The sequence below is a fragment of the Lepisosteus oculatus genome, chromosome 22 (assembly GCF_040954835.1).
Source record: "Lepisosteus oculatus isolate fLepOcu1 chromosome 22, fLepOcu1.hap2, whole genome shotgun sequence".
Lineage (NCBI taxonomy): Eukaryota > Metazoa > Chordata > Actinopteri > Semionotiformes > Lepisosteidae > Lepisosteus > Lepisosteus oculatus.
The window spans coordinates 4195168-4219600 of record NC_090717.1 but is presented as its reverse complement, the minus strand read 5'-3'; the positions used below and the strand labels follow the sequence as shown (position 1 = coordinate 4219600).

Genomic DNA, 24433 nt, shown 5'->3' with positions numbered 1-24433 from the left:
TCTGAGCTGGGGAAGTATTCCCTGTCTAGCAAGACAAAGTTACCTACTGTATATTGGATTCAACTGTGAACAGTAGGCAGGCTTAATGACATGGATAGCATTCCTTAGATAGACACTGTGCAGTACAGGCACAGTCAGTGCTCCATGGCAGAAAGCCAAAAGGTAAATATACTGTAGGAACACTCTGAGAGAAAGAAACCAATTTCACACTGTAAGACTGCAACATTCATAATCCTCATGAGTTGAACTGTGTAGTGCTTCTAACCTTACAGGGAAATTGTGTAGGTAAGCCAAGCCTGAAGACGGTTTTAATAGTTTCTAATGTTACTTGTTTGTATAGGAAACTTACAGCCTTCATCTGATTTCATTTCCTTTTTTCTCAAGTAAACAATGTTTCAAGAAACTGTTCACTCTGCAGAAAGGATGTGAGAATATAAGAAAAGGCCACAGTGTAACATGTTATGGCTAACCTTCGGAAAAACAGCACAGTTGCTTTTAAATACAACCATATTCTGTATTGTATATACAGTAGCAAGGTGCTAAAGACATAACCCAAGGTGAGATACAATGATTTTATAGCTCAAGCTAATATCCACATTCAATAGAAGCAATATTTAATTACTCATAATAGCTGTGCAGAAATGACTTGGAAGTCAATGTCCTCTGTGCTGCCACCTGTCCCGCTCCGGTCTCGGGTCAGATCATCATTCTTTCTCATGTCTCACGTCATGGCCAGGTCTCGGAGTCATACACACCGGAGGCATCATCGTCGGAGGTCAGAGTCGGAGAGCTCTGCTTGGCGTTCCTCCAGTAATGAAAGCAGGTAGGAGAAGAAGGAACCCTGCCTCTCTTATCTTTAGACAGCTTGTTTCTGCTCTACTGATGACTGATATGGGAAAGGTCACGTAGAGAAATGTGAACAAGTACTACACCGTCCATAACTTTTAATCTGCTGCACCAAAGGTTCCTGCTTGAGGCTCCAAATGTGAAGTCTCACATTAGTTGAGGAACAAATTAAACTGAATGAAGAACAAAAGGCATGTACTGCATCAAATCAGTTTTTTTTAAATTGTTGCGGGAATCTTTTTCTAATTCACACTCAGCTAGTGGAATAAATCTGTGTCACAGAAAGGCATTCACCAATTAAAGAGCTAGAAAAATCAAAGAATTTATTTATCACGAAACTGTGTTAACAAATGCAAGGCCATTTACTTGCCTCATGTGGAGAACTGTGTGCCCTTTAGCCAAATGAGTAAGAAAAAGCATAAAAATGCTAACAAATAACTGGACACTATTCACACCATCTACTGTAACTCGCTTGTTTGTTTTTTTCAGGAGATAATTGATCTCATCCAGTCCTTGTTTGAAAGAAGCCAGGGCTCAGCTTCAACAACATGGCTGGGCAGCTTGCTCCTTACTGCCACAAAAAAATTGGTGTTTTTCATAAGAGATTTGAATGAGCTGAAGCTGCAGATGATAGCTTTTAAATCCCTCATGATCTTTCTGTTGTTTGGACTTTCCATGGGACAGCTGGCATATAAATGTACTGTAAACTCTGCATGACTTTGCACTGATAGTAATGCATTGACAGGGCCTATTGTTGAGAGAAAATAGGAATCTATTTGCTTTTGGACACGATACATATGACAGGAAAATGTTGATTTTAGAACCATTTTTAATTTGCCACTATGCCAATATGCACATTACGTTAAAACATAAATCTGAGGAACGTAAGACAAGCCAGGCTTTTCAGACAAAGTGAATTAAATATTTTACGCATTTGTCTTATAATTGTTATTGTGCTTTTTTACATGATGTTACGGCTGCTGAGTCTTTGTGACAGTTATGGCAGTCTGGTAGCCCGCAGCACACACTGAGAACATCTGATGGTTTTTTTCTCGAGCCTTAGTTTGCACGTGAAAAAGCTTTGCTCTTTTTGTTCCTGTGACCAAAATCTATTTTACTTTGCTGTTAGGAAAAAGGCTACAGCAGCTGGTTCTGACCAATCTTCTTCCCTGTAGCACTCTCTTATTCTATTTACTGGAAATCAGCATGAGTGACAGTTCCCATAGGGGAGTCAGTCATGATTTTAGCATTTGTCGCAAACATAGGAAGAGACAAAATTTGTGAGGCTTCTTTCAGAATATCAAAGGCTTAGCCAGGTCTGAAAACACTTGGGAACTTGTTTCATTGGTTGATCCTACAAAATTGTGAATACAAATAAAATAAAGGTTTTTCAAATCCTTTAAGGCATTTGCTTTTCAGTATGGAGTGGATTTTAGAAGCCTGAAAAGAATTCAAGTGCTAATTTTACATGGAAATGTGGCCAAGGCACTGAGATGAGAATGTCCAGAAGCAAAGTCCCTGCCACAGGCAGTAAAATTGGACCAAGGCTGAGGACATTAAGGGCTGTAAGAGAGGAGCTTGCAGAGGAAGACGAACGAGCAGTTCAAATTGAAATATTTTCAGTATATCCTTAATTCGTGATATGCGTGACATAAATTATTTTACAAAAATTGAGTTATATCTTTAAAACCCCAAGCAAGTTAAAACACTATGAATCTACTATTGTTATAATTAGTCAGGCCCAAACTATGGCTTAGACATTTTCTTTTTAGAAAGCAAAAACTATTCTAATGTCTCAGTAATTGCTTTGCAGCAATGGGATCAGGGTCCAAAAATATCACAGCCGTGAAACTGACCTGTTCAGAGCTGAGCCATATAGTTAGAATTTTGGCTAGCTGGTGAAATTAAGTAAGCCAGGGAGTCTTTAGTTTATACATGGGACCTTAGTGCCCTGCAAGGCAACTGAGCTCAAATTGATGAGAGCTGAATCTATTCCTCTGATGCCCTAGCTCTGCTGTAGGCATTTGCTGTCAAAAAGGAGTAGCTGGCCTGAGAGGGTGCATTTCAAAGGACACGTGTATATTGTTTATCATCTCTCCTCAGCCATCAGTACAGCAACTGCCTTTCCACATCAAACATATTCTTGTCCACACTACTCACCCACATGGTTAGCTTGCCACTGTCATCTTTACTGTATCTCCTGAACTGAAAAACAAAGTCAATCTTTTTGACAGAAAGTGTTGTTGTTGTTTTTTTTTGTTGTTGTCGTTGCTTCCTTTAGATATAGATACAGATCTGCTGAGCGGTCAGCATCCAGGACTTCAGACAGATCCCACGTCTCCAGAGAAACTACACAAACTACACAAACACCTGCAGACCAGAGCAGGTCGGAGTGGATTAAGGCAGCGAAATCAGATTGTAAAACTCCTCTGAACTACTGCTCCATCTCTTCGGATGCCATCGTAAGTGTCCCTTAAATTATTAATAGGTCACTAATATGATAATACATTTTTATTGAATCTATTAAGGCCAAGTTAAACAAAACTGGTTTATCCCAATATTACATTATACTGCCTCATTGCATTATTAGAAGAACTAACGGTCAATTATTGGCACAAAAATTACAAGTTCTACAGTTCTTTGTCTTCTGCAGTCAAATGTGATCAGACATTTTTAAATTGTTATGGCTTGCTTCTGAACCAAAAAGTTCAAATAATGTGAATGCAAAATGCGTTCTTGTTGAACACTAGTGCTGCCTAACAGACATTTAGACTGAAAATGGAATTGAGTATATACGTGTGTAGGAACAAAAAAATCTAAAATGCCAAACCAGGCTTGAAAAACAATTATTTTTAAAGGTCTCATAATCACTTTTTGAATGCACATATCCAAAGCTCAGTAGAATAGTTAGTCTATAGCATATGCAATGTGAACTAAATGCAATTTTTAGGAGAAAATAAAACCTTGTCATATTCTTATAATGCCTCCATTATGTCAGTTGTAATTCCAATGAATTAAAACCAGCTTCAGAAATCTGAATCTAATATTCAGAAATATCATGCAAATAATAGAAACTTTTTATGATGTGATATACAGTAACGCAAAGCGAATGACATATTGTCATTCGCTGTAGAAAGAAATAACATGGAAGGAAGGGCACAGTAAGGTACTGTGCATTTTTATAGCTGGTTTTGAATGGAGATTTACTTGCTGTTTTGATGGTGTTAAATCAGTTTTACATCCCTTTACATTATTTTTTCAACTAAGATCCTCTGTTCTACTCCTTTCTGTTGTATATTATCTGTTTTCATTGAGTAAACTGAGTAAATACTTGTTTGTCAATACACTATATATGCCTAAAAAGCAGGGGTTAAAGACATCGCTCCTAATTTTATATTGAAGCTTAAATCAGGGTGAGCTGGCTCATACTAGGACTAGTCATTGTTTTAGTAGCCTTGGTACTCAATAGAAGATTTTAATGTGATCTACAAAATGTAAATAAAGTCAGTGTGTGTGTTCCAAGGGAATGCAACTTTTAGCAATCATGCTGCAAACACTAATTTAATAAGGCAGCATTGGTAAAGAAATAATAAGTTATCTTTCTTGTTCTGAACAGACATAAATTAAGGAATTAACAAAAAATATTTACTTTGTCTATTTAACTTCAATATTTTAAATAAACAAATAAACAGATTGTCTTTATTTCTTATGGGGATAAATACATTGGAAATGTACAGTATACACAGCATATGATTAATTTTTAGATGAACCAAATTAGTTATTTTACCTTTTATTGAGTATAGTAATTTATGTTCACTCTTTAAGTAATGCTCACTTTTTGTCCCAAACATTCTGCTGAATAAAGTAAAATTGTAACCAGCTTCTAATAACACAAGGCACAGCTACTGTGAATAGAATAATGTGAACATATTAGTAAAAAAAAAAGTAAACTTACATTCTGCTGAATGGTTCAAAAACATATGCATTTAATTATTAAGCAATATGTACAAACTTATAATATAAATAGTGATGCAATATCTTTGTAATTTTTGGTGGCTTTTACTGCATTAAGAAATGACACTGTCCAGTGAACCATTGCTCGGTATAAGCTCGGTGAAGCATGAAAGACTTTTAATTCCTTACCAACAATCATTGAATTATGCTAATCTTTCCTTCAGATGCTTGATTTAAATCACAAAACACAGTGTTCCTCATTTTAGTCTTATTAGTTATACATCTGAGCATTCAATATTTCAAATTTAGTTTTTACAGCAATGTACGATTTTGGGTACTGTATATGATAATCAGTTTGCCCTTAATGTCAGTGCACTACACCAGACTTGCCCTTATAATGAATACAATTATATTTCAAAGTGAATTGAATTTATACAGAAAGAGTAACAGGCCAGTATTAATGTAATGATATTATAACCTAGAACAAATACATGAACATTTCTCTGTATTCTGTATCCTACGTTCCTGCATTAACAACATGTAAGGTTATAGTCAGAATTGGTTGTTCATAAATATAATTGAAAGGAAATACATTGGTGCCCTCACTTTTTTCAAAAGGAGTCAATCAATTACCATTCCAGTATGTTTCAGATGGCTGACCATACCCTGTAGAGAATGTTCAAGATGTCCAAACCATAAAGATATGTTTAGATTTATTTCAGCAGAACTCGATTTGTACTGAAATCATCCATGATTTCAGTTCTTGTTATTTCCCATATTATCAAAGTTTCAAAGAAATGTGAGTTTGTAAAAAAGTCTTCAAGCAAATCTTAAGTTGTTATGTAGCAGTAATTAAATGTTCATGTTTTCATTTTTCTTTTATTTTTGTTCAATCCAAATTCGGTATTTTTTATATTTCCTTTTCTAATAAAGCATTCCAAATGAATAAGGGAAAGGTGGGTATTGTTCTAAATTAATAAAAAGTGCAGGTTTAATGCAAGTATGATTAGAAATTTAGATGTTTGTACATCAGTGGAAATATGCCCACTTACAGTAGCTGTGAAACATTTCTGCAGATTTAGTTTAACTGGGTTATTTTTTCTAAGTGTTTATTTTTTAAATGGACTGTTACAGAATGCTGTTTTGGTTGTGACTGCCCTAGAAGGACTAAGGTGGTATGTGTCTATGTGCCACTAGGATACCAAATATACCGTAACTAAGTGCATTTTAATTATCTGAGAACAAGGGTGTCTAATTGGTCTGTTAGTTCAGACTGCAAGGAAAGCAAAACGTTAAAAAATGACTAAGGAAAAGATACTCACTGGCATAATTGAGTATTTTTCAGTCAGATAAACCAGAAAATTAGAAGTGTTCCTGTTAATTAATCTGACATTTTTCATTCTCCAAATCCGATTTAAACTAAAATTGCTTTGAAAAATAATAATCTAATGAAATGGCTTAAAAATACCAATTGATGAAACAGACATCATCTTTTCCTTAGCCTGTCCTGGAAGAATGCATGCCTAGATTCAAGGATAAGTAAAGGAAATGGGGTCAAAAGGTTTCTTGGCAAGAATTTAACCAAGTAGCCTGTTTCTTTCTTCAGATTTGAATGGTCTTCTATACAATTGAGGGTGTTAGTTTCAGGTCTAAGGAGAAAGAAAGTTCATATTCAGGACCTTGATAAATCCATAGCAGTACTGTGCCAGTTGCTCTTTTAATTGCTTGTAGCTGCACAAACTTTTGCTACAACAAAATGGCCAGGTATCGGTGGTACGATCCTGTTCCTAACCAGCAAAATGAGCCCATTGGTTTTAGAGAACACGTACTGTAGATTTACACTGAACTTTCCGCCTCAGATACAAAACCCTATTCAAGTCACCTTGTCCTGACCTGTCAGAATGGAACAAATAAAGTCATTCCTGAAGATAAGACACCAATAACAGCTCCTTGTCTAGATGATGCCAAAACCTTGAAGCCCAGGACACCAAACAGACACTAAACACCAAGCAGAATATGTAAGCCAGAGGGAAAAGGCAACCCTTCACCATCACAAAGTTTTGGAAGTGCCAGACTGTTCAACCCCCTCCCCCTACCACAAAAAGTCACGCAAAACACCAAAAGACACCCACACATGCTCACACAAATGCAGACCTAAGGAAACAGCAGAGTGCTAAAAGAGGAGTGACCCAGGGGCTTTGAAGAGAGGGTTATTGTCTTTTTCTTGTCATTTACGACTCTGATGATGCACTCACGTTGCACGCTCTTCCCTTTTTCTTACACCTTACCTACTTAAGGAGGAAATCTTGATTGGTAAGTCGATGCTATCCGCAGATCTAGGGATTTATCTTAGGTCGCTGGAGAGAAATTTCTTCTGACAGGGGAAAAAAAAAAGCACAAAAAGCTGTACCCTTCTGAGGGCTTTTAGTTAGACTGATGGAATATTTATTTGTTTGCAATTCTTTTTATTTGTACATAATACCCATTTTGTGATGTTTGTTCAATGTCCTTTTAAAAACCACGCTTTACTGGGGCTTTGCTTTTCTTTCTTTTCTCTCTTTCTCAAAATTAAGTAGTACGTAGTTCTATTCACACAACTCTTTTTCTTTCCTTTGAACGTTAATCTTTGGTTGTTCCCTTCTTTTCTTTCTGTTCAAGGTTTATTTGGACTTACACTTTGTTTTGGTTATCTTTTAATATTTTTACTTTCTACATTGTTCGCATGCTATAAATTTGCATGATGTCTTAATCTCTCCAAGTTTTCCTGTCCCGAAATTCAATTTTTTTCTCTGTGTTGAGTAGGGAAATACATGCCTTTTTTAGAATGTTTTCACTGCATCATGAAGGTAGATGCTTAAGCTTGTGAACACCGTCTCTTTCCAGTAAAGCAACAGGTCCTGTGTTTCTGTTTGCAGATTACGCAGTCAGGGTCTGGAGCTGACCTATTTACCACAAAGGAAATCAACCATGCCATCCTGTCCCATCAGAATAAAGGGCCACAGGATTATGACTCTGGAAATGATACATCCTCTCCGCCATCTACAAAAACAGGCTTGGCAAGGTCAGAGGGCGATGAAGAGAAAAAAAGCTTGTATCAAGTAGAGTTACCTTCCCCCAAAAAACTGAGGTTCACTGATGCTGATAACGCCTCAGATTCAGGGAATTCTATCACCAGTTACTCGTCTGTGTGTAAGACATTGACCTTGGCAAACCCACCACCTAATGGTCTTGTGAATGGGAAAACTAAAAGGTGAGTCCGTCCATGCCATTTCACTTTTGTATGTGTGACAAAATGTTAATTTAAAAGACAGATGTCAATGTACAATCTATGTACCATTTATGTGCTATGTGTATGGACACTGATATTGCAACAATTTCTTTGTTCAAGCAATCACAGTAAGCGTATATTTAATGTCTTCAATCTCATGGTTAAAGTATTTTATACCTGCGATGACCTGAAGTTGGTCACTCTCCAAACACTGTACATATCTCAGCACCCCTGAATATCTGATAATAAAGGACTGCAAGGTTTATTTTCAGTTCTTTCATCCCAGTCTACTTACTATATGATTTTATATTTCATTCATCCTGTCTCCAGTTTAGAAACAGAGATCTCATGATTTAATTGTAACATTCCAAGACAGAAAATACCATGTTGCAATGCTAGTTTGTGTTCTTTATACTAAGACATTTATATTTCACCATATGAAATTTATGGTGTGCAATCTTGTCAGTCTCATTTTTCCACATCAAGGAAGAAAGCAAGCTGATCGTTTGGACTTTTGTTTATCGCACTAAAAATTGCACAATGGTATAATCTGAAGCAGCATAATTCATGTTTCCAAATAAATGTCTTTTAGTACGGGCCATGTGATGGAGGTCTACATTAACATGGCAGGTCAAAGTTTTAGAATTCCCCCAACAGACCACAGGTTGGGACTGAACAGCTGGAGCAGGAAAATGACATTTATTCCACAAGGTCCTGCAATGTGTGCAGCCCAATCCCATTCCATTCTTCATGCAAGATTACATTCAGTTGACGTTACGATGAGGTTAATGGCGTGTGGGATTGAACTGCATGTTCCATTGGTTCCACCTGTTTTCAATAAGATGGAAGGTGAAGGAAGTCTGTTTCATGCTCCTCAGTCCAACCATGCATTGTCTGCCGCTCAGAGAGTCTACACATTTGACTGGGAGTGTTTCACCCTGTGTAGGTATGTGAAACAACATGTTCAATAATATCTTTACTTCAATACCGCTGCAAACATTGCAGGGAGCTCATGTCGCCAAGCTTGGGGACAGCAGCGGTGGATGAACACAAGCCATTGGGGAATTCCCCATCCCAGGCACACCTACCCAGAGGTTGCTCAAGGATGAGGTCTAGGAGCAGCCGGAGCAGAAGCTGCAGCTCCCGGAGTTCCAGCCACTCCTCACACTCCTCACCCCGCTACTCCCGGAGCAGGTCCCTGTCCTCAGGAAAAAGGTGAGTTTGTGACCATATGCCACACCCACCCTCCATATGTGACAATTCAATATGTGCAACCTTGTAAAACCAGTAACAATGAATCAGGGTTGCCTTACTTGCCTAAAAAGGCTTACTGCATGTGTCAGCCTTACTCGGTTTCCTCCCTTTCCCCTTCACTGAAGGTCTTATTCCCGGTCACCCAGCTACTCCGTGAAATCGAGGTGGAGGAGATCACAGAGCCAGAGTTCCAGATCTAGCAGGAGCCCCAGCTACTCCAGATACAGCCCAGACAGGTAGAGGGCATTCTCAACACAGCCTGCTAGCAAATTGACAATGTAATAGATCCAAGGCAGAATATAAAAGCTTTGTGATTGATAAATGGCCTATCGCTTGGATAGATGTACTGGGGAGTAAGATGATATAAACTAGAAGAAATAACTCCACTTACTGGAAGACAAATATCTATCTAGGTGATGAATTGTATTTTTGCAAGATTTTGTGATTTATTCATGTGTAGTATACAAATCTTTATGAGCCATGTCTGTGAATTAATGTAGATAAAGCTAACTTTGGATTCACTGAAACATTGGTGGATTTACAGTAACAAAAAAACTATTTAGTGCACTGAACGTCTGCAATGCAACTGTATAAATTAACTGGAAAATTTACATTCAAGTAGCATTGCTCAGAATGCAACAGTAGAAAATACTACATTCAGCACAGGGCATGTGTTTTAATTTTCCAATAAGATGATCGGGAAAGAGTTTTAACCTCACCTGTTTGTGTCCCACACGAGGGATCGGGAAAGGGAACGAGAGCACAAGAAGTACAGCTCGTGCGAGAAAGAGTCCAAGCGGGCGAGGGAGCGACGGAGGCGCAGGTCTTACTCACCACTGAGGAAACGGAGGAGAGACTCTCCCAGCCACTTGGAAGCACGTAGAATCACCAGGTTTGTGCCGGGTCTGTTTGCACGCTTACATTCTTCATCCCTTACGTCACATGCACAAAATATCCCAGCGTGCTGGTAAAATTCCATACTGGTCTTGTACTCGATCTGAACTTCCTTATAATCCCCCTGAATAAAACTTGATAAACCAAAGTCTAACCCCACCTGATCTGCTGCATAGTTGGGCCACAGGAAGGTACTGGATATCTTTGGTGAATGAAATCCTTCCCCTCCTCTGGGTAACACATTTTGGGATCCTTGGGGATGAAAAACACTATATAAATACAAGGCATTGCCTTTACAACTCAAAATACTGCTGCCCTCATACATAAAGACTCATATTTATGCAGTATTTTAATAGGTCATTCTACAGTATAATTCGTTTTTTTTTATTTTGGGGGTTTTTGATTTTTGTTGGGGGATGGGGTTCCTAGCAGCAAAACCAATCTTTCACTTCATTCACTTCCATTAAAAAAGAAAACGTCACTTCAGTGGTACAATATCTAATGCTGGAAGAAGTGTGTGGTCCCGTGTGGAGGACTTTGGCGCCTGTCAGCTCTTGTTTCTCTTGCCCCCCCCACACAGTGCCCGGAAGAGGCCCATTCCTTACTACCGCCCCAGCCCTTCCTCCAGCAGCCGCTCCAGCAGCTGCTCCTCCTGGCGCAGCGCCTTCTCTCGAGACCGCTCCCGCGCCCGGAGCCGAAGCAAGAGCCGGAGTCGGAGCTATTCCACCTACGGGAGCCACAGCCGCAGCCCTTCCTGGAGCACCCTCGGCCGGAGCCACAGGAGCAGTCGCAGCCGGAGTTACGACTCTGCGGGCAGCTATGGCAGAGTGCGACGCTAGTTCCCCGCCTGCGCGTTAGGCAGGCCCGCATTTTGACGGGAAAGTGGGATCATGCCAGGTCCAGCTCCAGAGAGGTGTCGCTGGGCCTCTGGGGATGAGAATCGATTTTCCATATGCTTTCTGCAATCAACAGTCAACCAGAGAATAACACTGATGTTTTATAGTCCCCTGAGTTTCTTGTCAAAGAGTGCTTGTTACGAAAGTGGTGTTATGCGATTGGCTGTATCAAAAGAGACTGTAGGCGGTCACTGCACTGCTGGAGCTTCATGCTGCTCTACTGACACTCATCTGCAGCTGCGTTTCGAAAAGGTTGCAAGCTTTTCGTGAGATCCTCCTCATAATGGGAAAAGAGATACTTCAGATCCATTTCTTACATGTGTAAATCTGCTTGTAGGAATGAGACCAAATCCAGCAATGGTCCAGACCGGAGTAGGACAGCTGTATCCCAGATGCTCTTGTCAGTGTCTTTTGTCCTTTTTTCAACCATCCACTCCAACACTCCTTGGCACTTGTCAAATTAGCATTGCGCAAGCTTATTATTGAAGCCTGTAGGAGCTGTAGGAGCTGAAAATCTTACAATATGTACCGGAAAAGGGCAGTCGGTACAGATTTTTAAAATAATAGACATACGTTTTAAACTGCTATCTCATACATCAGACATACATCTTTTTAAAGTAAACTATACAGAGGTAGTGTCACAGGTGTTTTGAGAATATAATTTTCCCCATTTCTCAAATGTACTGTTTGTGTGTAGTTTTGAATTTTTAAAGTTTCTATAATGAATCTAGGCTAATTCATCTTTAAGGCCCAGTAATAAGAACCCTAGAACTGATCAATTAAAAATGGTTTTTACAGCACCAGCAACTTATGATATTTTTTTTTAATCACTTCCTTGGAAATGATAGCTCTTTCAACCAGCATTTGATGATACTTTGTTAAAACACTCTGAAAGCAGTCTGGATTTTTTTTATATTTCTATTGCAGCTATGCAGAGGGTAACGTATGCACCTAAAGGTAGTCTCATAGTAGGTGTAGCCTGTTATGGTAACATTTCTCCCTAGACTTCCTATTTTTGATGTCTCCTGCAGGAAGGAGTTGTTGTTGTTTGAAGGAAGTGTGTGGCTTGATGTTGGAAAGATGTCTGAAATGTGGTAATCGAATGCTGGCTGGAGATGACACCATACATACTGTTGGCCATATTTTGGTTGCTCTGGTGGTAGCTGCTTGTAACATCCATATCATAATGAATGTGATATTTAGGGATTGGGTGCATATACACACAAGTTACTATCAAACACATGTAATGTATTGCTATGTAAAAATTTAATATACACTACATAGTGCTGAAACAACATTCTATTTACCTCTGCAGGCAAACTGACACCTATGACAGTTGTTTAAGCTTACATATAGAGATAAATGATATCAGAGAAAACATCATACAGAATAAATTGCACATAAGCCGTGAACTCTGAGTGCATTCAACAATAAAGATATGCATACTTAATTCCACTAACGTGCAGTTTGGGAGTTACAAGAAAAAGAATGTGTAAAATTACATTACCCTATATTTCTTATTGATTTAAACATAATAGAATTCTGATCTATTCCGCAAGAGCAGAGGGGTCACGCAGCTATTTGTATGTTACTAAACACTAATGGAGTGGGAAATTTTCAATTGAAAAATGTTTAAAGAGTTGTTTTATGGTGAGATTAACACAGCTTCCTTTTTTAAGGATTATATCTAAGTTCCCTATACCTAGGGAACTGTCTTATGTATAATGTTTCATGGCGCTAAAGAAATTAATTTATGATTGAAGGCAGGTGCACCTACAGGGTGCAAATAATGAAGAATTTCAAAGAACACTACAGACAAAGACTCATATTTTAATGTCAATACATGGCATGTAATTAAATGCATACTTGTTTAATGAAATGTACTTTAATTGTTTTAAGATAATATTGTCAACTGATTATAACAAAATCATAATATTATTCATTACTTTTATTATAGTTTTATCTTTTATTTAAATTCCTGAGCATACTTTTGTACATCAACTGTGCAAACATCTGTGCAAATATCAGTGTGATGTTTTATTTTTATTTCATTTTTATTGTATGAATAGCTTTTTGTGTTGGGTTCCAGTATGGCACTGACCGTTGGTTTCAGGTATTGTTATTATGTTCTATATTTCTTGTGTTCAATTATTTATTTAAGATCTTTAAAGAGCAGAAAAAACAAAGTCCCATGCTTCTAAATTAGCATTGGTGGCATTTATTTTGGAATGGGAACATTTTTAAAGGAAACATGCTCTAGTGGTTCATTTTCAATAGTACTATGCACATATTTTTGTATGCTATGGCTCTGTTTCGGTTCCAGCTGCAATGAAGTTTACAAATTATTTATTTATGTATTTATTTTATGTTCATTTTTCTTACAGCAATTATTTATTTTTTCTATGTAATTGTGTTTGATTATTTTTGCTGTTATTTATATAGTAGACAAGTGTGTTCTTTAATGCACTAATGTGGATTATATATCATATATAACATTATATATGGAAGAGGGAGGCTTGGGCGTTCTTGATCATGTTTTTGTAGCCTGATAGAAATCCATCAGCAATGTTATTTAAATATTTGATGTTCACTCCTAGCACATAGGTGAATGTTGCCAAGCTTAATTGGTTATGTACTGTAGGCTGTGAATAAGAAGAACAAGGTTTAGCCTGTCTGATATTCATTCTCAAGAAAAAAAAACATGTATCGTCTGCATTCCTGAAATACTGTACATGGTTTTTGATTGTTTCCCTTTTCTCAGAATGTGTAAGGTCTACTTTGAAAATGGAGATGTACCGGAATGAGAATCAGAAAAGGCATGGAAATAATGGTATGTTCTCTATGCATTGTAAATATGAAGGGGTGGCTGAGGTTGTTATGGAATTCTAGTTATTTACTGTAACCTATTTAAAAGAAGTAGTAGGAAAAGCAACAGAAAAAAATCTACATTGATGTCAAGGGATCTACTGTTTTTGATGTGTACGTTTATTTTCTATGATTCTCCAAGAGTGTTTGACATTCAAAAAAACTTGCTGGAATACTGTATATTCAATGTTCTGTAAATATGCGTCAATATATCTAAGTAAGCAAAAGAAAAACAAATTTTGTTTTGTGGGTGTGGCACTATGGTCATAGGTCTTATGCCATCCTCTGAAAAGTTTATTTGTCATGATGTCTCTCTTGAATTGTGAATCTTTTTTTGCACTATGGGATCATACTATTTTGTCAGAGAAGTCTCGTCCTTTTTAGAAGCTCTGTAGATACAGTATCTGCGCTTGCATTTTCATAGCAGAAGGCGAGCAACTGTCTACGAAACAGCGTTACTGTCAATTTATTAAAATTACATTTCTGAGAGAACAATTCATTCAGCGTTTGAAATAAGATTCGCTCACTATGAAGGTTTGAAATGCTTGGGAACTCAAAAAGAACAGATGGAAAAGCAAAAATTATGGTGATCATTGTCAAGACTGGAGAACAGTAAGAACCTAACAAAGAACAATCTATCCACTTATTTGAAAATGGTGTACAGTTAAATTATACCAAAAACATCAAGTATTCTCCAGTCATTTATGAAAGCCCAGATCTCTAGGCTAATGGACACTGCTGCTGTACTTACAACAACTGTTGTTCCAAATGGCCCATGGATACATATTCTAAAAGCAGAATATCTACATACTGTATATGGCCATTTACACTTAAAATGCCTAAATGTTTCAAAAACAAAAACAAAACCCTGTGAGGACCAAAAATGTCACAAACTCCCAATGCACTTATTACATGTCATTTTGAGCTCGATTTGAAACTGTTTATACCTATTGGTACCAATCTCCCATTAAGACATATGAAATACCCTTCATAAAATCAGTCTTCCTCTTGGATTTAATTTGTGAGCCTGTAAAGCAAAACGTCCTGAATAAAGACTATCTGAAACAACACTTTGCCTTGCACTTTCACGTCATTTGCGAGAGTTCCTGAGTTTGTTTTGACTACGGTTGACCAAATGATGACAAAAAAATGGAAAACTTCCATCTCCAATTGTCATCCAAGGACCTGGGTTATTTTTGTGAACTATTTTAACAGATAGCCAATAATACAACCAAAGGAGCACAAGCCCATTGTTTCACTTGAAATTCAGGGTGTTATGCATTTAATTCTTTCATTTAAAAACCTACAGTAGAACCAATTATTTTACATAAGCAGTGAGGCCAAATCGTGCCAAATTTGCATCACTAGCGCTGATAATTCAGATCCCTTTTTAAACTGCTACATTTCATTGTTGAGGAAAGAAGACCTGCATACCCAAAGATTTTAGCAATGTATCCTAAAACAACTCAATAAGAATTTTTTAATGAGGTAAAGTGATCATAAGAGCATCTATAATTTATATACAGTATATTCTAACGTCGTGTATTACAAATGAGTTGATGACTTTTTTGGGGATAGTGACATCATGTTGCTCTCTCTCATACGGCGCCCTCTCTGTCGCAACCTTGAGTTCATTTCTATTTAAAAACTAATGAGATGCCATGGGGGTGGGCTAATCTGCTGAGCGATGGTTGTTCTGGAAGCCTGACACAAGGTGCACAACTAAATTTGGACAGAGAGCGTAATCACTTCATAGTCCCTAGGAAACGTCAGCTGTTACACGACATGCCTTCTGGTAAAGATATTTCATGATCCAGTCATAGCCCCGGTGACAGGGGGAATCTGATTCGGGAAACCCCACTATATAAAGCCGAAGGAAGTGGGTTGGTGCTTCCAGAAAACTTTCTGAAAGCACAAGATATTGATCTTCGATGCAGAAAAGTTTTGTTGGAAAATAGGTTTTCGTTTCGTCCCTGTTTGAGTTAAAGGGGATCGATAGAAAAGGTCATCTGACTGATCTGATATTTTTGTGCAGCTGTACATTAAACAGGAATAAAAGCAGTAAAACGCCGAAAAGTTTTTTTTTTAAAGAAGTTACTGGGTTACAATAAGACGTAGCTGCTCAACGTCCATTTTACGTTTAAAACTAAATAACAAAGTAAAAAGGCGAGAAGTTCACGAGTTTGGTACAATCAACAAGTTTGGGAAGAATGGCGGATGGACACTTTTATACTACTGGAAGCAGACAGAGGACTCCAAGAGACCCATTCAGAGATCAGTCGCTCAGCTCCCGGTTCCTGGATGACGATTTTGGAATGAGCTCTTTTTCAGATGACCTGTCAATGGACTGGCCTGACTGGGTTCGACCCCGTCTAAGCTCTGCTTGGCCGGGCACTCTGCGGTCCGGATTCTCTCGCTCATCCACAGGTACCCCTCCCACGTACAGTTCGAGGTACAGCGAACCTCGCAGTGCGCCCGTGGCCAGAGGGGAGCCGTGGAAAGTGTGCGTCAACGTGCACAACTTTAAACCCGAGGAGCTGAACGTAAAAACCAAAGATGGGTTTGTAGAAGTGTCGGGTAAGTAAGCAGAAAGCTGAGAAATATGATATGCAATGAATATGCAAAGATGCTTCAATATAAAGACGGACTTGTTTTGCCTTAGAATACAAGCTCTCTGTAGTTTTGCACCTACATGTTTTAGCCTAAATAATAATACATTCTAGTAGAGAATTTAGCGTAGTAGCTGCAGATATCCTGAAGAAAGCCTTAGGAATATCCTTCACAGCCTTAGGAAGGTTGTACTTTTGTCGCTACTTTACAGCGCATAATTATGCACCGTTTGTTCCTATACATGATATATTCTGCTTCTCTGTATAAATGATTTTATTTTTTTTTAGTTCTGCTGAGTCTTGCGGCTTTTCCTAGTAATACTCATTTATGCCTTTTTGCTTTTCGTTATTTAATCTTGCCATAGCAGTAATGTAACTTTCATTGCTGGGAAGGTTGTAAAATCAGAGTGACAAATCTACATGCACACAAGCATAAAATGGCTTTTTATTCTTTCCTTACCCTTTGCATTGACTCTAAATTTAATCTTCTTAATTTACAGCCATTGTTTTTAACCATACGTACTTAACAGAACGATGCGAATTGCTGAGACTTGTGATTCGCTATTTGCAATTAAAAACTTAGTTCCCCGTGCGTCTACACCTGCCAGGATTCCTGGTGGTTTGCTCAGCTGTGCAGTATTGTAAACCGGAGACAATTTTAGGAATCTTAATCCATTGTCTGCCCCAGTGCCATTACAGTCCGATACTTGTGTTGCTTGAAACTGGCGAGAAACAAATTTAATAACTTTTTTGCCCTACCCCAATTCGTATAAAAGAAATTTGAATAATACAATATTGTTAGAGGATCATTAGGCCTGTGTCTTTATTGAAGGATTTTATTTGGGTTGTTTTTTTTTCATGATAAAGCTAAAACAGTTTGCTTCATGATCTATCTTTGAAAAGCTTTTTACTGCTGTATGCACAGAAATAAGTTTGGAAAAGGTTGCAGCTTAATTCTTTAAAACTATACTGGAGGTCTGAAATACAGTCCCAAAAGCACAAAGCAAGTTGTCAGTTCATATTCTTGATATCCCAGACAAAATCTCTGTGGTGAAATCTCTTCCCTCTACCAGAGCTCATTCTACTAAGTACACAGAGTAGGTGACAGTGCCATAAAAAGTAGATGAACATCATTAGAAAAACTTTACTCTGTGTCATGTCAATATTTTGGAATATTTTCAAAGCATTAGCAAAATCCAGTTTTTCTACAAGGTCTGTGTTGTCAACAGTAAATACTGATTTTTCACAATTCGCACAGTTGTTAAAATGGTTGAAATATTATGAGATCACAGTTTCCCCTTGGCAGATAAGGTGGTTACAAAACAAAGTTTAATAAAACACTGAAAGGAAAAATGTGTGACAAAAATGTTCTGGTATTTAATATATGTCATGCCAGTGAGGGAATGAAATCACCACAGAAAACAGCTTGTGTCCTGAATCCTTTCTCTTTAGGAGCTTGATCTAGTTCTTTCTGGGATCTAAGATGCCTCTGAGGGTTTAGGATTGCAAATAACTTGGCTAAGGGAGGGGTGGGGCTGCTCTGACATTTAGGAGCAACAGATGGAAAAAAACAAACAGCTGCTGAATGAAATCATGAGCTGGGTCACAGGCTGGGTTATATAAGAAAGGTTGCAAAGAGGAGGAGACATTCAGCCCATTCTGCTCATGTGGTACTTTAGTAGTCAAGTAAATGTCAAATTTCCTTCAGCCTTTCTCCTGGAGCAGTACAGAGCTTCAACTTCAGCCTCCTGGGAGGAAAACTGTTTCAGATATACCCAACCCTTTGTATAAAAAAGGGATTTGTATTATCCACCCCTACTTAATTTCCCCATAATTTCGTTTTGTGACCCCGTTTCTCATCTTCACTACTGAGTCCGAAACTGTCCCCTCAGGTGGACACTAACTATAAACCTGAGGAGATTATATTTATAGATCAACTCTCACGTCAATGTCCTTTATTCTAGACCAAAGAGATTTTACTCTTTCAGCTTGTTTATGTATCTATCAAGATGAGGAATCACTTGTTTTCATTTTGAATTATTTCTAAAGCTGCGATATCTTTTTTGACTTGATCTGATTAATTGTACAGTAAAGGCCTTCAGAACGCGGGCGACTGTTTTACTATTTAAAGAGCAGCTACAGTGGTACTTATGTCTATGGCTACTGTGGATTGAAATGGCACTAAGCGATTCACAATGATGTTACATATGAAGAAGCTAATAAAAAAACATACTCCACATGTGAGTGCAGTTTTGTTCTAACAATGCTTATCTGTTGAGTTACAACAGAGTGATGGTTTCCTTTAATGGTTAAATTTATATGAGTATATACAGCAATGAAGTAGTGATTACTTTTGGTTTTAAATTCCAAAAATCCCCCTTAACCAGTGGTAATACATTATATTCTCTTCAAGAGTTATAGTAACTGAGGCAATGAACAATTAAGCAATAATGCTATGTTCCATGGCATGTTTGAATATTAATTACCTGAATATTGTAGTGGCTTTTTTTTGCTTTTGGGAACTATAGACATTACCTTCTTGAAAAATACAGTCTCACATTACTCTAAACAAATATTTTAAATAATTTTAATACTTAATATTTTAAATGAATGAAACATCAGGGAATTGGATTAGGAAAACCTGACACAGAGCACAAATGAAGAACCACAAGTTATTTATTGATGCACAAACCCTCTGCAGATGTTAAACAATATCAGAATTTTATCATGTAGAATTTAATATTGCATAGCATTCATTAATTACCTCAACATTTTTTGGTAAAAATTTAAAATATACCTAGTTCAAGGAAAATGTGTTTGTAGAATACACTAGAATTCTAGACTATCATATGCAAACACCATACAGACAAGACAAAAGATTAGGACACAGATTAGGACCAAAACAGATTAATTTTTAAGAACCCATATGGAGCAGATTTAAGTGCGAAAAACCTGTTTGGCTTTGTCATTCTCTCTGCATGAGAAAACAGACGTTTTTGTAGAGAGAATCACTCTTGAGGTTGAACATTGGGAAAGTTGATCAGGAATGGGTTAGAATTTTTTTTCAAAAGGAACGGCTATCCAATCATGAGCTCTTCTGCCATTACAAAGGGCTCAAAGAACCATTTCAGCCAAACTTTATTTCATACCAAGCCAACACCATTCGTTTGGAACACATGAGTCTCATTTTCATTAGGTCTCTTGAGTGAACTCTCTTTAATGAGCTGCAGCCACTGGAAACCGTAAAGATGAAGCGTCATGGATCGGTTAAGTGAAAGGTTTTGAAATGTATTTATTTATTAGGTTTTTTTTATCATGCTCATTTGTGTGGCCCTGGAAAATGCATAATGAATGAACACCTTGTAAACTATTGTATTACATTAAATAGTTGTTTTAACATAAATGATGTGAAAAAATAATACACATTTGAAAATCTATTCATTCAATTCATTTATTATATTTCAGTTTTAACCAATTTGTAATAAAAAGAGAACATAATTTTAGTATGTATGAGCTCAACACTGCACTTCTTTCAATCAACTGCTTGGCTACATTGTGTCAAAGACAGCAGCAGATAATCATTGTAATTATGGGAAGAAAAAAATAATACTAATGGCAAACAGGATTGTTGATTGCCAATACTGTATAATCATCTATAGGAAGACATAAAATAATCATTACACACTGGCCAAAACAACAGTTAATTTATCTTTAACATGTTAAACGTTACATTTGACCTTATCATTAAAATGTTAAAGTTGGAGTCTCTCGAGTTTATTAACTTGTAATTATGTTTTTTTTTTCTGTGTGTAGGCAAGCATGAAGAAAAGCAGGAAGAGGGGAGCATTGTTTCCAAAAATTTCACTAAGAAAATCCAGTGAGTAACCCCATTGACCTTAAAGACTAGTTCTAGTGCTCATGTGCTTCAGTTCAATCAGTTCATTGCACTGGAGTGCCTCTTTGTTATCATGACAGCAATATTTTCCATAATCAATTCTTTTGCCTTTGGATTTTGACTAGTCAATCCATGTAAAATAGTAACATTATTTTAAAGTACTGATGCCAGCGAATGGTTTTAGAGGTGATTAAGTTGGGTGCTTAAATCTCTTGCTGAAAAATAATGTCAATTACATGAAACCATTAAACCAACTAACTTTCTAACCAGTCCACAGACATTACAGAAGTCATTCAAGTAGGGAGCTGCATCAGCATGCGTAGGCTGCAAGGGAACAGGTAAAGTTTTATTCCATTCTGAAAAGATTAGTATGGAATAAAACAGAACATTGTGTCGCTTTTCTTTTCAGCATGGAATAAACCTTTACCTGTTCCCTTACAAAAGTAATGCTAATCAGTACTACAGGGATGGCCCTAGGGTATCATCTCAACATTGTTCATTTCCTGTCCACTGATTAATACCTTTCTGACCCTCGCTGGAGTTCTTCATATATTACAATGGTCAGGAACATTTCACATCTCATTTTAGCAAAGTAGTGCTAGGTCTTCTGGGCTTATCTGCAGACCTCATCCTGCTTCCTCCAGAGTTTGACACATCCCTAAAACATTGAGATGCAAAGCATGACTGGAAAAATGTTTAAAAAAAAACATCAAATTGAGGAAGACCAAGTTAGATATAAGAAAGATAAATTAATAATGATACACAGTGAAACAGCTATTGGTATTCATTTTACTGTCCATACTAAACTAAAGTGATGCTTTAGAATCAATGAGTGTCTCTGATGGGATATATAAGTGTATGGCATGTATTAATTTTGTTTTCCCCACTTGTTATAGTTCTAAATAGGTAGATCTTTGTGTTCAAACCTTTTATTCTTTTTTTAAGAAAATGCAATGCTTAGAAAAGTCCGTTTCAGTCATTGTTTAGATGTTTCTGTTACTTGTTTTCGTGCTGCTACAGTATCAGATCCCCCCCCCAAAAAAAAAAATTGGATGCTTTCTGGCAGTTTCACAAAATCAATGTGAGTGAGAAAAGCTGCAGCAGGCAGTAAACAAACCCTACTGCAGTATGAATATAGGGTCATATCAGTGTCTGAAATAATAAGATACGGTATGTGAAGCTTTTGATGCTCTAAAGAAAGCTGATGTTTGACTGCAGTATTTTTGCAACTAAAAAGTATGCAGTGTAAGGTGCAGTGACTATCTTATTTTGTCTTTCTCTGTTAGAGAAAATACACGATTCGCTCACGAAAGGGAGAGAAATATAATCTGTGTTCTCTAGCTAATTAGCTATCAGTGTGGATTTTGGAGGGACCATGTTAATGAAGTAGAATGTTGGTATGATGTATGAAATGGCTTGGGAGTTTGTTTAAGCACTAGACAACTTGGCAGCTTTTCTGGAAACTTGAGCAAGTCCTTATTAGGTGATGGCACTTGACAAAGACTTGGCACACACTGCTCAGCTGTTTCGACTAGAAAGATCTTTTTCAAAGTAAGACCCTTCTGCACACCAGAGGACATTCTTTAGGGGAGCTGTATTTGAAAAAAAATGCTTTCTGCTTTCTGCTTGAAAAGAGAATAGATTTTATACAAATGGTACACACAGCTGTATTTGTTAAAACCTTAGCTTGTTCGAATTTAGTATGTCAAACTGTATAGTGTAGAGTCGTTATCCAATATGAGAAAACTTGTTAGTGTGTTTTTTAGATATTTCTAGAAGCAGTTGTGGTGAAGGTTATACATTACATCTGATTTCACCTCAAATGTTACTACTGTATCTGGATTTATCAGCAAAAAGCTGGAATCTGATTTGTCAGGATCAGATGTCACTCAATATGGAAATCATGGAACTACGACAACGTAAAGCAGTAAAATGCATGAATATAAATCCTGTAGAGAAATATTCTCCTGCATGGCGTCTGTTCTTAACCTTTATAGTCATATTAAACGTACCATATAAGGTCTCTGATCTCTTTCACTTGTAGGCCTCACTGATAGGAGTTTTATCTTAGATCTTATCTTGTCAGTCTCTAATCAGCTGGGCGGTTTGGAAAAATGGTTAGATTATCTTAGCCAACTTATGTCTAACCATAAAGGACTGGACTAAGAAAGTGAGGAAAATACTGAAACATAAACCTTAAGACATAAGTGGAAACTACAAGGAAGTACTTTTAAAGCTGAGAACTGCAGGGACTTTTTAATCTTTTTTTTCATCAAAGTCCATCATCTGGTTTCCTGAACCTGAAGATGCTCAAATCAATTTGGTAATTAGTTACTCACTACCAAAAAAATGGCCTCCATACAGTATATCTCTAATATTTCTTATTCCTATAAAGATGACAGTATCAGTACCCTTTGAAGATTGAGGATTAAGTGACATGACACTGTATCTTTCCATATACAATCTTTTCCCTTCACTTTTTTTCTAGGATACCTGGAGATGTGGATCCCCTCACAGTTTTCGCTTCCTTGTCTCCTGAGGGAGTTCTCATAATCGAAGCTCCTCAGACCCCTCCCTACTACCTCTTTGGCAGTGATTACACAGGGAACGAGGGAGAGGAAACCGAGTTTAAAACTCAGGAAACAACTGTGGCCTAATGTCCTCGTCTGTAAAAGGAGGCCTCAGAGGGATGTGGAAACCCTATCAACAAACATAAGCGGACAACCAACCTGAAAGATCTGACAGAAAGGGTTGGGTGCAGCAGATTGGTTTTCTGACCTTTGCATATTTTCACCTCTTGAACTTTAGGGTACATCAGAACATGGGGTCACATTGGCTATGGGTATGCTTGTCTTCGTTCAGCCCCTAGAGGAATTATACGAAATATTTCTAGCTATTATATTACTATAACATTACAGTATTAGAAAATACCACCACACAGTTATCTATAACAGGCAAACTATGGTGAATGCATTAACTCAGTTCACTTACTGGATCATCCCTACACGGTTGGACATTGACAAAAAAACACATTTTAACCACCTTTCTGTATGTGCCTGCCTCCAGGTGGACACAGAAATCCTGAGTGTCCAATTTCCTCTGCCTGATCTAGTATTAGTAATGCTTCATTCTGAGTCTGTAAGGATTTGCCATATGTTTAGTTCAGATTAGCTCAAAAGCTGATGTTCTATGATGTGTGTGTTTACATTTGATAGAATGAGAGAGCCTGCTTCATTTTTCTCTATATAAATGTGCAGCATCTCACTAATTTCATACTGTACATCTATTGAAAGCAATCAGACTACTCAACTGAAAGTCCATTAGACCTTTTTAGGTGACACTCACAATAAAGCATTACTGTCTTTCTAAGGTGACAAAAGGTGCACTTTTCAGAAAATGGCAATTGTAAGAATTTAGGTTGTTTGGACTGCTTGAGATGTTTATGGTCAAATTCATGGTAAACAAGATTTCTTTCTCATTTATTGGAGTGCTCTGTTTTAATCTGGACGCATTCAAGCAATTACTAATTAAGTATATAAAACTTGATTTATGCTGCTTTTCAATTCCACTTTTGCCAACTGTATATAATTCATTTTTTTAAAGAATCATGGGTTGATCAATTTATGTGAATTTTTTATATAGGTCTTACAAAAATGTTTTTTTTTTGCTTTTCTATTTGTATATGAGATCCTGATAGTTTTTTTCTGAACTAATTAATGCCTTTAAAAAAAGTCAGACTAATTATTGACTGTTATTTTTAATGGAATGCCACTGAATGTCTTTGTTTAAGCAATAAAACCTCCCAACACCTCTTGTTCAGTCTGTTTTGTCTTTGTTCTATTTCTGTGTTTGGAAGATTGTTGAGAACATCAAATAATGTATTGCTGCAGTAGAGTTGTAATAATTGGATGACATACTTGTTGGGGGCTTGCTAGATGTACAGTAAGATGAA

The 24433-nt window shown here is 37.3% G+C and overlaps 2 protein-coding genes across 3 annotated transcripts in view; both read left to right on the top strand.

Annotated features, from left to right (window-relative positions):
* The window catches only part of srrm4 (serine/arginine repetitive matrix 4), a 64433-nt gene extending 49386 nt beyond the window's left edge, over positions 1 to 15047 (top strand). The window contains exons 7-13 of one of the 2 annotated variants that reach the window (XM_015366393.2): positions 737 to 823; positions 3128 to 3308; positions 7716 to 8050; positions 9074 to 9283; positions 9469 to 9558; positions 10062 to 10214; positions 10797 to 15047. In XM_015366393.2, the coding sequence (XP_015221879.1) occupies positions 737 to 823; positions 3128 to 3308; positions 7716 to 8050; positions 9074 to 9283; positions 9469 to 9558; positions 10062 to 10214; positions 10797 to 11055 (1315 nt within the window). In that variant the 3' untranslated portion in view covers positions 11056 to 15047. Of the gene's footprint in view, positions 1 to 736; positions 824 to 3127; positions 3309 to 7715; positions 8051 to 9073; positions 9284 to 9447; positions 9559 to 10061; positions 10215 to 10796 lie in introns of both variants that reach the window. The other variant, XM_015366392.2, reaches the window with a different exon arrangement.
* Positions 15048 to 15728: 681 nt separating this feature from the next.
* hspb8 (heat shock protein b8) lies at positions 15729 to 24295 on the top strand. The gene is made up of 3 exons (XM_006640308.3): positions 15729 to 16554; positions 20400 to 20463; positions 22970 to 24295. Exons 1-3 carry the CDS (start codon positions 16188 to 16190, stop codon positions 23136 to 23138), a joined length of 600 nt encoding a protein of 199 aa, XP_006640371.1. The 5' UTR covers positions 15729 to 16187; the 3' UTR covers positions 23139 to 24295.
* The last annotated feature ends 138 nt before the right edge of the window (positions 24296 to 24433 follow it).

Bases quoted from the DNA above. Each gene is read 5' to 3' on its own strand.
- hspb8 (XM_006640308.3), top strand. From the start codon at position 16,188: ATGGCGGATGGACACTTTTATACTACTGGAAGCAGACAGAGGACTCCA. The intron at 16,555-20,399 runs GTAAGTAAGCAG...TTCTGTGTGTAG, and splicing joins TGGGTTTGTAGAAGTGTCGG to GCAAGCATGAAGAAAAGCAG. The intron at 20,464-22,969 runs GTGAGTAACCCC...CTTTTTTTCTAG, and splicing joins AATTTCACTAAGAAAATCCA to GATACCTGGAGATGTGGATC.